Source organism: Struthio camelus, chromosome 3, assembly GCF_040807025.1.
Source record: "Struthio camelus isolate bStrCam1 chromosome 3, bStrCam1.hap1, whole genome shotgun sequence".
In the NCBI taxonomy this organism is placed as follows: domain Eukaryota; kingdom Metazoa; phylum Chordata; class Aves; order Struthioniformes; family Struthionidae; genus Struthio; species Struthio camelus.
In genome coordinates, this window is record NC_090944.1 from 35,327,866 (window position 1) to 35,341,279 (window position 13,414).

At 36.1% G+C, this 13,414-nt stretch overlaps 1 protein-coding gene across 4 annotated transcripts in view; it reads right to left on the minus strand.

Annotated features, from left to right (window-relative positions):
- The window catches only part of HMGCLL1 (3-hydroxy-3-methylglutaryl-CoA lyase like 1), an 87,281-nt gene that overhangs the window by 49,725 nt on the left and 24,142 nt on the right, over positions 1–13,414 (minus strand). For all 4 annotated transcript variants that reach the window (XM_068937397.1, XM_068937393.1, XM_068937395.1 and 1 more), the window contains exons 2-5: positions 13,060–13,137; positions 11,975–12,082; positions 6,178–6,273; positions 4,599–4,747 (exon numbers count right to left, since the gene is read on the minus strand). In XM_068937397.1, the coding sequence (XP_068793498.1) occupies positions 4,599–4,747; positions 6,178–6,273; positions 11,975–12,082; positions 13,060–13,137 (431 nt within the window). The remainder of the gene's footprint in view (positions 1–4,598; positions 4,748–6,177; positions 6,274–11,974; positions 12,083–13,059; positions 13,138–13,414) is intronic.

Below are 13,414 nucleotides of genomic sequence, written 5' to 3' on the forward strand. Positions count from 1 at the left end.
CTCATCCTTTTATTTCTACAGTGCTGGGTTTGACAGCATTCAACAGAAACTCCAGCTTTTGAAACTGTAAGTTTCTGCCCCTCTTCCTATGGCTGCTTGACTTTCCTACGTGATGCTCACAACACAGATCTGGAAAGCACAGGACATAAAGACAATTTGCCACAAAGCCCTGACTGTTTCAGGGTTTAGCAAACTTTACATGGGATGCACAAATGTTTAGGAAAATGCTGTTTCCCAAATCTGTCACTCAAAACGCCCTTTTCAGTAGCAGCTAAATAAGGGAGAAGATCATAAATTGCAGACTTTGATAGTAGATTTTTTTGAATGTTACCTCTCCAGGAAAAAGTCACTCCTTGATTGCAATGAATATTTCTACCAAAGCTGTTCCTAAGTTTCACTTCCTGATTATCTTTTCTACGCTTGATTTTCACTTGAGAGGGGAAGTCCTGTCTTTTATATAATACACGCTTGTGGAAGTTTACATTGTATTTAAAGCAGATGATTAATCATATTAAAAGTCTCCTAAACACATGGCAATATTTGGGAACCAATAAACTATTTTCGTTCAAGGCCTAATGAATTCCCTATAGTGGCGCAGACTTTTGTTGGGTAGTACAAGAGAATTTACAGTTTCAGTCTTCTAGAATTAAGTTGGAACTCATGGTCCAGTTCTGGGCTCCCCAGTACAAGAGAGACATGGCCCTACTGGAGAGAGTCCAGCGGAGGGCTCTACCAAGATGATTAGAGGGCTGGAGCACCTCTCCTATGAAGAAAGACTGCAAGAGCTGGGCCTGTTCAGCCTGGAGAAGAGAAGATTGAGAGGCGATCTCATCAACGTGTACAAGTATCTGAAGGGGGAGTGTCAAGAGGATGAGGCCAGTCTCTTCTCCGTGGTGCCCAGCAACAGGACAAGAGGCAACGGGCACAAACTGAACCACAGGAAGTTCCACCTGAACCTGAGAAAAAACTTCTTCACTGTGAGGGTGCCAGAGCATTGGAACAGGTTGCCCAGAGAGGTGGTGGAGTCTCCTTCGCTGGAGATATTCAAAACCCGCCTGGATGTGATCCTGGGCAATATGCTCTAGGTGACCCTGCTTGAGCAGGGAGGTTGGACTAGATGATCTCCAGAGGTCCCATCCAACCTAAACGATTCTGTGATTCTGTGATTCTGTGATCTACTTCCATAATGTTCCCCCCTCAGAAATATCTGAAAGTGCTGTAAACGGATTTATTTATTTCCTAGATTTGTTATCCAAAACTGACGCTTCTTCTTTATGGGTACTTCTTCAATTTATAACTAATTAGAAGTTTTAAATCCACCTCCAGAGCTTTGTTCAACTTCTGTGATATCTACCACTAAAAGAAAAGTCCTTCTAGAATTCTGCATTCATATGTTCTTGCTACTTGCTCATGTTTTTCTGGTCTTCAGAATTCTACTCTAGCAAATACAGTACACTGGAGTTTAATAGAAAGTGCTGAGGTAGAAAGACACTGAACAATCCTTTTGATTTTTTATTTCTTAGCAATCATGAAGTCTCAGTGCTTCTTACAGATTCCCACATTTCTGCAACCTATGAGGAGTGCACTTCAGTTAGTATGAATAGGCAGGAACAAGACTCACTGCATCAAAATATTTGGTAACTATTCTCTTGAAAACATATTTATCCAGACTCTAACGCATAGCAACAATTTACTTCTCATGAATAACTATTTTGCCTCTTTTAAAAATCTCTAGGAGGGATATTTCAAAAGCGCACTCAAAGTCCAAACAGTTTATGTTAACCAGTTCTCTTTTATTTTCTAACTTACTAATATGCTCAAAACTTTCTTTTCAGTATATTCCTATATTGAAATCCACATTCAGTCAATGTTTCCGATGCTGAGAATTATTATATCGGTTAGTTTTCTTTGTTATGAAATAAGGATCTCTATTCTACAATTTAGATTCCTAACAGATTTGTAGCAGATTAGCTATGCTGTTATTCAATTACTTTAGACACCCCTGGACAAATACCAGATAGTCTTCTCCTGGTAACTCACTGATTATTAAAACATAACTTTAGTCCAGTATCTCGTCTCTTGATGCCTCAAACTCTAATTTTAGCTGGAATAAAGTAGTTCCCAAGCTAATATCCTGTGGTTAAAATAGCTGTAATATAAATTTAGTTTCTCCTCAATATCCTTATTCTCTCTAATTGAATTCTTGACTCAGCTATAATCCCACAAATCCAAAGATTCTGCTGATGGCTTCCTGCTTCTGAATGATTCACTTTTCTTACACCTGCAAGCATGAAGAAGAAAGCTACAGGTGGAGTGAACTTAAATCAATTTCATTCATGGCTTTGAATGTATTTGCTTTGTAACATATCTGTTATGTTGCAAACACATCAGACTGCACATGTCAACGTATTGCTCCTGGCATGACAGACTCACTGAAAACATCCTGCACATACTGTGTGAAGGTTGCCAAGGTTTGCATACAGGTGTAAAATTACAGATTTCTGTATTAGATGCACAGACTACACACTTTTAAAACATAATTTGACTATATTTTCCCTGCGTCCAATTTTCTCATTTCTTCTCATCTCTGGATTACTGTTTTTTTCTCTTCATTTCATTATGTGGTTCCTTATACCCCTCTCTTTGTGCTCCCTTATCTTGTTTTCCTTCCTTTCATTCTTCATTATTGTAATACTCTTTTCTTTTTTTCTGCTCTGCCTTTCTATCTGACAGCTTTCTGCCTGTTCTTTCTTTCTCTCTGCTACACAGAGTTGATCAGGTAGTAGACAACACACGTATGGGATCACTGCAGAATTCTATCATGGGAACAGTCATTTCCATCACGTCAGTGTATAACTCCCAGAATAACTGCTACTGGGATGCTACAAATGCCTTAGACATACGTTACGTGAAAAAAGCAGCAGGTTGCCACTTAATTAAATATGTGCAAACTAAGGCAGAGAAGGCAGAGAAGACAAGTTACCATTTTACGCTCCAATATCAATCTAGAGTCAACCACAGGGAGCTGCCTCAGCATCAGTAGTTTACATCCTCTGTTGCAAAGTCCATTTGTTGACACCCATAGCTATCCAAACATAAAGACAGTGTAAAAGCCTCGAGGATTCCCTTGAAGGTAGCCTGCTCTGTTGTACCATTTGGTTGAATTTTGGTAGAGAAATACAGGAATATGAAACAGAAAAATTGCCTGATAGGCTTAGACATCTGGGAAAACCAGAAAATAACAGTTTTTACTTAAAACTCTCGTTAGTGCCTAAGGTTATGTTGCTGTCTTCTCTGAATTCACTGCCTGTCTCCTACACATATTTGGGACCCAAAATTTAGGTATCCCTGAGCTTAATCCTCTTGAAGAACCCAGTTTGCTAGTTATGTTCTCAGCATAGAATTTAATTTCAGAAAAACATGGCAAAGAGTAGTGCTAAAGACCTTTTAAACAACAGAGTTCTTGTAAGAGCTCAGGAGGACAGAGCTTGATTCTACCTGAGAGATTAGTACAGTATTTAAATTCTGGTAAAAGTTTTCATCTCTTAATCCAGCGAAAGTTCTTATTTCTTTATCTAGTAACTGTTCACCTAAAACACATAATTAAGCCAGGGAAAAAAGCCTCAAGCATGTATGAGATATGTGTTAAAAACTCCTGACACTGAGGCAGAAATCAGATCTCCCTTTTTCAAGGCAAATGCTCTACCACTGTATTATACAAAAAATGAGTAGTAGCATGATCTCATCACTATTTCTGGAGGAAAGAGATATCCCTGTATTATTCCCAGAAAGATTTTCAGATACTGAGTCTCTGAGGTACCTACCTCTATCCATTTTCAGCTTCAAGTACTTTCTGAGCCTGATGTAGTTTGTCTCACTGTTGAGTTACTCCTTAAATCTTTGTAACCTTTTTTGCATTCACAAGGACTTTCACAAATAATCTTAGATACACAGTTTTGTCTAACGCAAAGGAAAATGTAACTGAAAAAGAGAGACTGCTCAAGGACCAGTATCATTCAGGAGTACTTCAAATTTAAAAGAAAATACTCAGAAAGATAAATACTAGAAGAATTAAGAGCATTATGCACTGTAGACTCCACATACTTAAATGTTTCAAGTTTCCAGAATGAACTTTATCAAGATTTTTTTTCCTGCAGGAATAATTTTGTTCCATCATTTGTATACCTTAATTCTATAGTGAATGAATTGATGCATAACCAATACTACATAAAATAAAAATATGCAGGCTATTTTAAGGTTCAGCAACGAGTGTTACGAGTTCTTAGCAGCACAAAACAAATTTTATTCTGTCATCTTTGGAAATAAAACTGACTAAATTTCTATAATAAAGTGGATATTTATATACAAAACAACTTATTTTTTGTAATTTCCAAACAAAATTAAAGTTACCAATTCTAGTTACAAAATACAGAGCAAAATACTAAACATACTCAAATTTTTATAAAACATTTTCGTAACAGACTATTGTTTCAACTTAAGTGTGAAAATCTGATAGCATACCTTTCTAGGAGTACAGAAAAATAAATCATAATGACAATGCCAGTAACTACAAATTACTTAAGAATCCTTATATTTACCCACGCACTGGAATATTCATATTTCCTGCTGACTTAGCAACTTCTGCAAATTTGTCTATGCTTTCTTCAATTGAACAATTAATATTCATTTTGCTAAAAGATTCAGATGCTGCACCAAATACTGAGACTTCTGTAGCTCCTGCTGCAATCTGAAAGATATATTTCAATAAAACAGAAGAGTAACAACTTATTAAAAGATTATAAGTGTTTAATGCTGTAAGATATTCTAGAATTTTAGTACATTATAAGTCTCACCAATATCTAAAGTATAAGTGCAATTTTAATTCTGAGTGTTCTTTAATCAGTTTGCATGCTAACAAATCAAATCAAATGAATTTTATGAATTCATTTCACTATGGCATATTTACTTCCTCTTCTTGTCAATTGGATAAGCATACATTTTTTAAAAGTTAAATACAGGTATTAAGATGTAGGAAATCATATAACCTCCAGCTACGAAAATAACTACGACTGATATTTATATTTTATTTTTCAGAAAACAAGATCCTACAGACTCTCTGAAATATCCATCCTCTCTATGAATGGCAGTAAGTTACTCTCATGCTTAGGACAAGCTCTGTACCTGCATGTGCCCAGGATGGCAACAATATCTGCTTCTGCAGAATCTAAGCTTCAGCAACCCTGACAAGAACAAGAATCTTTTCCAATGGAATGGAGAAAACAAAAATCAGCAAAAAATAATTCAGGACTCACTTACAACTATTTTATTTTCACTATATCATCAAATAAGGCCTAGAGATACGGCAGATATAATTCAACTCATACAGCTGCCATTGTGGACTAAGGGTAGCACTATAAATCTGACTATATTGTTGTAGTTAAATCTCCCAGGTACTGGTTTCCATCTTAACATAGGTCACATACGCAGCGTGAAAACTGAATCAGAGTAAGCCATAAATGTCCAAAGAGGAGTATGCATTCCAAATATGGCTTGTCCTATATCCAAACAAAGTACAGAAAGCACGAAAATCCTTCAGAAAACAAAAAATACCTGTAAATATTTGATTATCAAGATGTATTGCTTTAAGAAGACTGAAATGCTCCATTCTTGTAAGTTCAAACACTTCGTTTTGAGTTTATTATTTTGAATAAGTTTTGTATGAACTGAAATATTTAACAGCATTTGAACCCTACTGAAATGGTTCAAAATTTAAGAGATCTAATACAGTCCTACAAAGCATTTCCATTTAATTGTCTCACCACCTTCCAGTAAAAACCTATTCTTCAGAAACTCTTCTAGGATCAACAGGTCAAAGAATGAAAAGGAATTTTCTTTCTCTGTATATGGAAGCATCATTCATAGCAACTTGCAAAGACCGACTGATACTGCTATTAAAATATGAATATATGGTAGTCAATGTCATTATGTAAATTTGGTCATTTTTCACCAAAAAAACCTGATAGCTTTGCATTAAAATATAGCTTAGTTCTAATAGGACAGGGTGTATGATATTAAATAAGTAGTTTATGGTACTGAATTGAAAGTAGCTGAAACATGAAAATGCCAATTGCAGATATCTTTCAGGAATGTTAAGACATTTTCCAGGGGTGCACTTACAGCAGAATGAAAACCTTGAAGATTAGGTGTGAGAACAGGATACTGGACTCCAGGATGCCGCTCAATGCCTCTCATTACTTCTTTGTGATCTGCCATCTAAAATAGATAAATATTTTGTACTGATTATCAGTTATTTTCTGATTTGATATGGTAAAGTAGAAATTATCTTACATTGTATTTTTGTCTTGACTAGGTATATAGTTTGCAAAAAAGTATAACAGCAAAGTGGTTAAATAGATATTGTACAATGACTCATTTTTACATTTCTTAACTTTTGAATACTTGAGTTGCAAGCTTTTTAATTCTATGTTATTATAGAACTGGAGATAAAATTTCTAGAGTGTTTATTTTGTATCTGTTAAAAACAGAAACTGCAGTATGTATTCATAAAATTGTGATCATGTGGATCACGTGGATCAATTTGTTATCGCAATTCTAAACCTACCTCAACAGACTCAACCAGCAGAACTGACAGAATAACTAATTCTCAAAACCATCAAAACCTTCAAAGTTTTCCAAAATCTTCAGCCTGATTGAAAATGGCTAAAATGACAGAATCACAATCACAGAATGATGCAAAAATGGACTTTACAAAAATGGACTTTACAATCTTAAATGTAATTGAACCTCAATTGTACTCAATACTGCAACCGGCATGTCTGAAAAGACTAATCAGAATAAAACAATTCTTAAAAAACATAGCAAAATCCAGTTCTTTGCATAGTGTAACTTTTTAATACACTTAGAATTTTCTTTTAAAGAAATAAAATTGTTTCATTACAGAAAACGTGTTATGAACAAGTCAAAGAAAATTACCTTATTCAAGCATTTGTTTTCATTCACCGTATCTTACTGCACAACCTCCCTCCCTCTAAAGAGAAGCCATGCCTTTTAAAGAAATATTTATGCTTTTCTCACTCATGATTAAATATAGCTCCATGTGCTAATCAAGAAGATTAATCAGAGACTTATTCACGTAATAAATTGTAGATTATTTAGACCAGTACACTTTCTTGAAAGAAGTGTAGGAATAATGAGTTTACGTTTTAATAGTGCCCGTATCTGGAAAAAATAAAATTAATTAAGCATATCTCACATCTCATGTCTTTAAGACTCTGAGTTTTAAAAAAAATGAATCTGAACAGTATGCTTTCAATGCTGTTTAAATCAACTCTCACAGGAGCTGATCCAAGCAAATAATACCTGTTCTGCTATTAAATTGCTTTTCCGATTAGTTCTTTTCAAACTGATGAAAAGTCAATTTAGGACTACCTTAGTAAAACAGATATGAACAACAAAGCTTTTGTTACCTCTTATTTACAATGGATAATACATTGACAGCTTTGCAGTACCATAATCCTAACATATGAGATATTAAATTATACCATATTATTAAGTAACAGTACTACTGGTATCCTGGAATCTTCATGTCACTGCTTTCCTATTATGAAAATGAATGTACCAAAATATATCAGAAAAATGCGTGCATGCCAAACATTTCTGTAAAGAAGGAGATATATGGTATGGAAAGTGCCTTATAGCTAGACACAACTAATTTTTCATCAAGAATCACGTGGTGGCACAAAGGAACTTTATAATTGTTTCTATGTAAAGTAAATCAGTGTGACCATCTAACATATGTGATAATCTCACAAAAAATACATTCTATCATGCCTTATTTTTTAAAAAACAATTTTTTATTCCTTAATTTAATAGAAACAGTATCTACATTTCTCAGGACTAGGGAAAATGTTTGAAACCAAATGATTAATTAAATGGCAAATGCTGGAACTAATTCCACACTTTAAAATTATAGTCTAACTTAAAACATACTAGAAAACCAGAACGACAGTGTTTCAAACAGCATAAAGCTGCCAGATCCAAGTAATATTTTATGCGTTACATTTGTCCCATTACTATTTTTCCTGTAAGAAAAAACCCATTTTAGCACATATTGCATGTTATAATTTTTTAAATTGTAATAAAATATTTCTTTTCCAAATATCTTCAAAAATAAGCTTTTAATGGTAGGTATTTATAATTTTTGGCCATTTAGGTTATAGGTGTGGGATCCTGTTTTATATGGCACCTTGCTACTGTGGAACCTTTTTCTTTTAGCTTTTTTCAGCAATAAAATCTTTGCCAAAAAAAATACTGGGTAGGAAACCATAAAAGAGCTTTACAATACTAAAAAAAGAAGTAAGTGAATGAGTGATCTAAACATAACCAGGAATTCTATTCCCATGACCTATGAAAAGAAAAAAAAAAAGGAGCACAGAAAAGACAAAGTCAAGACTGCACTCCCTTCAAAGCAACACAATCTTATCATCTAAATAAAAAGCATTTTAAACACAAATTAAGCCATTAAAATAAAGTACTCAGACTTGAATTTAAGATAAGAACAGATTGTTCTTTTTTTCCAAAACTGACAAACCTAACGTAAATTTGGTACTCCTAATGGCTCACAAGAAAATGAAATAATTAAACAAGAAAAGAAGAAATCTACCTTGGCTTTAGACTTTTCATTCTCATATTTAAAACCCCTAAGTTATTTTCTGTTGCCGTAACTGCCAAAGTGTGATGGCCCTTGGAACAGCCTAGCCTAAGCACTTCTAATGGAAACAATCTCAAAGCACACTGTTGCAGCGCTGACACCAGAGAAATTCTGCATTGTCACTGTTCTTTTCTCCTTTCATTTTATCCTTCCTTTGGGCCTTTCCCTGATGGTCCCGCAAATACGGAAATAAATTGAGAGCCCATTAGAGAGTACTGTACAGCCAGTCTGCTTTGTTAGCTATTGTGCAAGGTAAGGCATGAGCATACCACAATTTTCTCAGAAGAAAGTCTGGAACACAATCCAGTCTCAGGGTGCATTCCTAGTTTAAAATGGATACACTTTTTATATATTTTTACAGAAGACAACAAAATACATTCATTCTTTTTTATCAATTAATTTCAAGTTTTATTTCTTGAATAACATGTGCAGTCCTTACTAAACATACAAACACTCAAATGTTTCTGTGGCTGTACGTGTGTAACCTCTTGAAAATGAGTTTATATGAAATAAACAAGGACTGATTTATTTCTTTACCTGCAGGCAATAATTAAGTTTGCACAAGCAGGAGCTGCATAGTATACTTCAGGACTAGGCCTGAATTTGCAGCACTAAACCTCAAATGAAAACCTGGCACATCTACCAGCAATACAGTTTTGCTGATGACTTCAGAAAGCCCGGGATTTCTGCTGAACCGCAGCAAAAATAGAAATTAATTCTGGAAAAGTAATGAGCAAATTATTACAATTCATCAAAACTCAGCATGGCCGCTGAAAGAGTGCTCGATCTGTAAAACAACTACAGTGCCTTGCTGCTTCATATGCCAAAGAACCAAATTTAGATCTTCCAAACAGATCTCTCAGTATGGAAAATTAAATTTTATTTAGGGAAAAGAAAAAAGTATGTGATTTTTCTGTTTTACATCAATGTTTATTGGTCCTCAAAAGAGTAGGAAAGAGGTAGGAACAACTTTAAATTATATTATTGGCCTATCACTTCAGTTCTTTAGTCCTTTATTCCTTTAGTTCTTTAGTTACAGCTAACTGAATACTTAAATAAATAAAGTATAAAATAGAATGTAGAAGCACTTCCCTTATCTCTATTCCACAAGCACAATACAGCACTGAGCATAAAGAACTTTCTGTATATTAGTGATTTTTGTGAAAAGCCTCTGCCTCTTTGAGAGTAAATTCAAAATCAGTGTAGAATTTGCAACACCGCTCCCTCAGCTGGAATCCTTCAACATGCAGGTGCATGTGTGTTTGCATGTGTGTGACTATTTATAATGTTAGTGTTTGGGAAAGGAGAACTGCACGGTGGATGGATACATGGGAATGACGGAATCACAAATGGTTGAGGTTGGTAGAGACCTCTGGAGACCGTCCAGAGTCCTCCCTCCAGCTCAAGCATGGTCAGCTAGAGCACACTGGTCAGGACCATGTCCAGTTGGGTTTGAATGTCTCCAAAGACGGAGACTCTACAACCTCTCTGGGCAACATGGTCCAGTGTTCAATGTAACAAACACAGTAGATACTCAAGGAAAGTGATGTCTGAGCTCAGGGAAGTGTCACATTTCCATGACACTTCACACAATCCCTAGGCCTGGGGTGTCTATTCATTTAGCAGGTGCCACGGAGAGGATTGCTGTGAAGTTTCCCATGTTTCGACAAATCCCACACACCTAGCCTTCCCCTCTCTGACTGTAGGCTCTGAATTAGTGTTGCTTCCACAGGAAGTCACCTCCACCATGAACGTTTCACAGAGATCATGCCCACTGCTGTTCATTCGGATACTCAAACCCAGTACTCTGTACCCTGACAGCTTCACCTTCTCCAGTCTTTGTCACTGTGTCTACACTCAGCATCCTATAACCCAGCTGCCCTTTACTCCACTGTTCCCACACCTCTTATCCACACTCAGCATCCTGCAACCCAATTCCCACCTTCTCGCTTTATTGCTGGCCTTTGCACATACTCACACACATCCCTAACCTGCTGCCATAGCCTAGTGCTGCAAAAGGGAAATGGGAATCACCTTCAAAATTATTTATGTTTGGAAAGTGACGGCCCCATCCAAGATTTCTCACACTCTATGTAGTAGTCATTCCAAGTCATACTCCTAGCATTTCTGTTTATCAGGGCCCAAGAGTGCACTGCTCCTCTCCTAAGAGTTTAGCTGCCTGTATTCAAGCCCAGCTCATTGATAAGATGGGAGCAGTTTGAGAAGCCTCAGCCAGCCTTGGACCTCTTCAAGAAAAAGCTAGAAGGTTCAGCAGAGGATTCCCTGAAAAGCTCTGATAAGAAGTGTCTCTTTTCACTCAGAAGCCACTCCTAAGCTGGGGCTCGCATGCTTTCTCCCCACCTGAGAAACACTACAGTTGCAACGCAGCCAAGCTCTTGCTTGGCTATGTGTCCTGTTGATTGTACCCTCAGAGACTTGACTTCCCAGCTTGACCTTGGACCTGCCTTGTCACTGTGGACTCACCTACAGATCTGTATGCTTGGCTTCCCTGGTTACCCTCACCAGACCTGCTCTGCTCTTGGGTGGGACTGCCCCTTTGTCAGTGAGGATACAACCTCTGCTCACCTTGCTATCCTTGGCTCCCAGGTCCTCGTCCTTGGTGCAGACACTTGTCCTTGCTGCTCCCTAACTCTATTGACTACATTTAACCCGCTTCCTGCCTAGCTTGCTGTTTTTTCTTACACCAATTTTTGACAGCAACTGTGTCTGCATGACCCCACAGGCACGTAAATCAGGGCTGTGGTAACACTAAATGGCAGAGCACCTGATAATTGGAAAGCCCTCGTGTTCCAATAAACCCTTCAATGGACACAGATGAAGATATCAGAAGTTCTTTCAGTTTTAAAACCTTATCAATATTCAAAAGAACCTGGTGAAGTGTTCAAGAAAAAGAAAGTATCTGTGCTGCAGTATCTTGATATTTTTCACTAGAATTTAACCTGCAGGACAGAGAGATAGATAGAGATAAAGGTACATATATTCTTTGACATCTTACTACTTTTTAATAATTTGTACTACTTTTTAATAATTTGACCAACTGCAGTGGATCTGAATAAAACTGTAAAACTTTTAAACTGTGTAATGGTGTAAATGTCACAAAAAACAACAATTTACTTCTGTCCCATTTTCTCGTATAGTAAAACAGGCTAAGGTATTGGAAAACTCCATTGCATGGAATAGCATTCAAATTTAAATAGTTCTAATGGCGATGATTTTACATACCTGAGGCACCCATTTGGATGAAACAAAACTGGTCACTTCTATTGCAGGCAGGCCTGTTTTGGAAAGCCTGTTGATTAACTCAATTTTGATATCAGTTGGGACTATGACCTATGAACATGGAGACATACTATAGTAAAGCAATTCATGCAGTAAGAAACTTTTGGAAGAGAAATGTTCTTAGTACATACCAGATACTTTGTTTAAAGTAATGAACTATGCTTATAGATTATAGCATATCTATACCCTTTATTGACAGTAGGAAACTATTGTACAAGAAAAGTACTTAGCAGTGTGCATGATCCTATTCCATTTTTTGTCCACCAGAAAAGAATGTGAAAGCATTTCCATGTAATTGCTCATAGATCTGGCCTCACTGATTATTAGTAACCAAATACTAACAAACCAAAGAAGTGACATAAGGAAATAGTAACACAGAATAATCCAGACAGAGGAAAAAGAAAAAAATAGCCTCACAGCTAAGGCACAGTAATTCTCCTATTCTGTTAACACTATTAACACTGTTAACACCTATGTCATCAGTAACAACAAGGCATATAAGCTTAATCTATTTGCGGAAGAGGTGACTGTTTTGATACGTGCACCCTATTTATACAGTCTCTTTCAATCTTCTTCCACGCTTCCTTATTATTTCCCGTTGGGCAAATAATATAAAAAGAGTGCTTTTCCTTCCTACACCCCACTTCAACAGGAAGCATGAAAAAATCTATTACATTATTCCTTTTACAGTAGCACATGCAGCATGAACACTTAAAGAGAGCTAGCATTTCAAGGTGTTTACCAATTATGTCATAACAATGTAATTGGCTAACAAGACAAATTTCAGAGAAAAAATGGAGGATGAGTAACAGTAAAGCTAGTTCACCTAATACCAAGAAACAAGTATAATGTAACATCTGAAAAACAGTAATATACTTTTGTACTAATATGTAAGGTATTAATATATACATAAATAGAAAAATATATTTACGGTACATAATGGAAGACAAATGATTAAAATATTATTTATATTTTACATAACGGCAACAATGCTTATATCCATGTAGAAAGAAAGAGAAAAAGATTACCTTTTCATTTTGCAAGCCATCTCTTGGCCCAACTTCTACTATCTTCACATACTCAGGCAGTCCAGATGTTTCAGATTCCTGAAACAAAAATCAGCACTGAAACACAAAACAATGAAGGTCACTAAGATCAAAGGTACAGCTTGTACATGTCTTCTTATATGATTCTGCGTATGAAGTCATTTTATCAACAGTAAGTTTGCTCACTGCCCTTAAAACTTTGTGAGAATGTGTTCCGCAACTTGACTTGGGGAATAAAAGTTAAAAGCAGAAGTTATCTGCATGCATGCTCCATTGCTCCTCTGAGGCCACAAATGTTTATTATAAGAACGTATATAAAACCATAAATGAGCGTTGT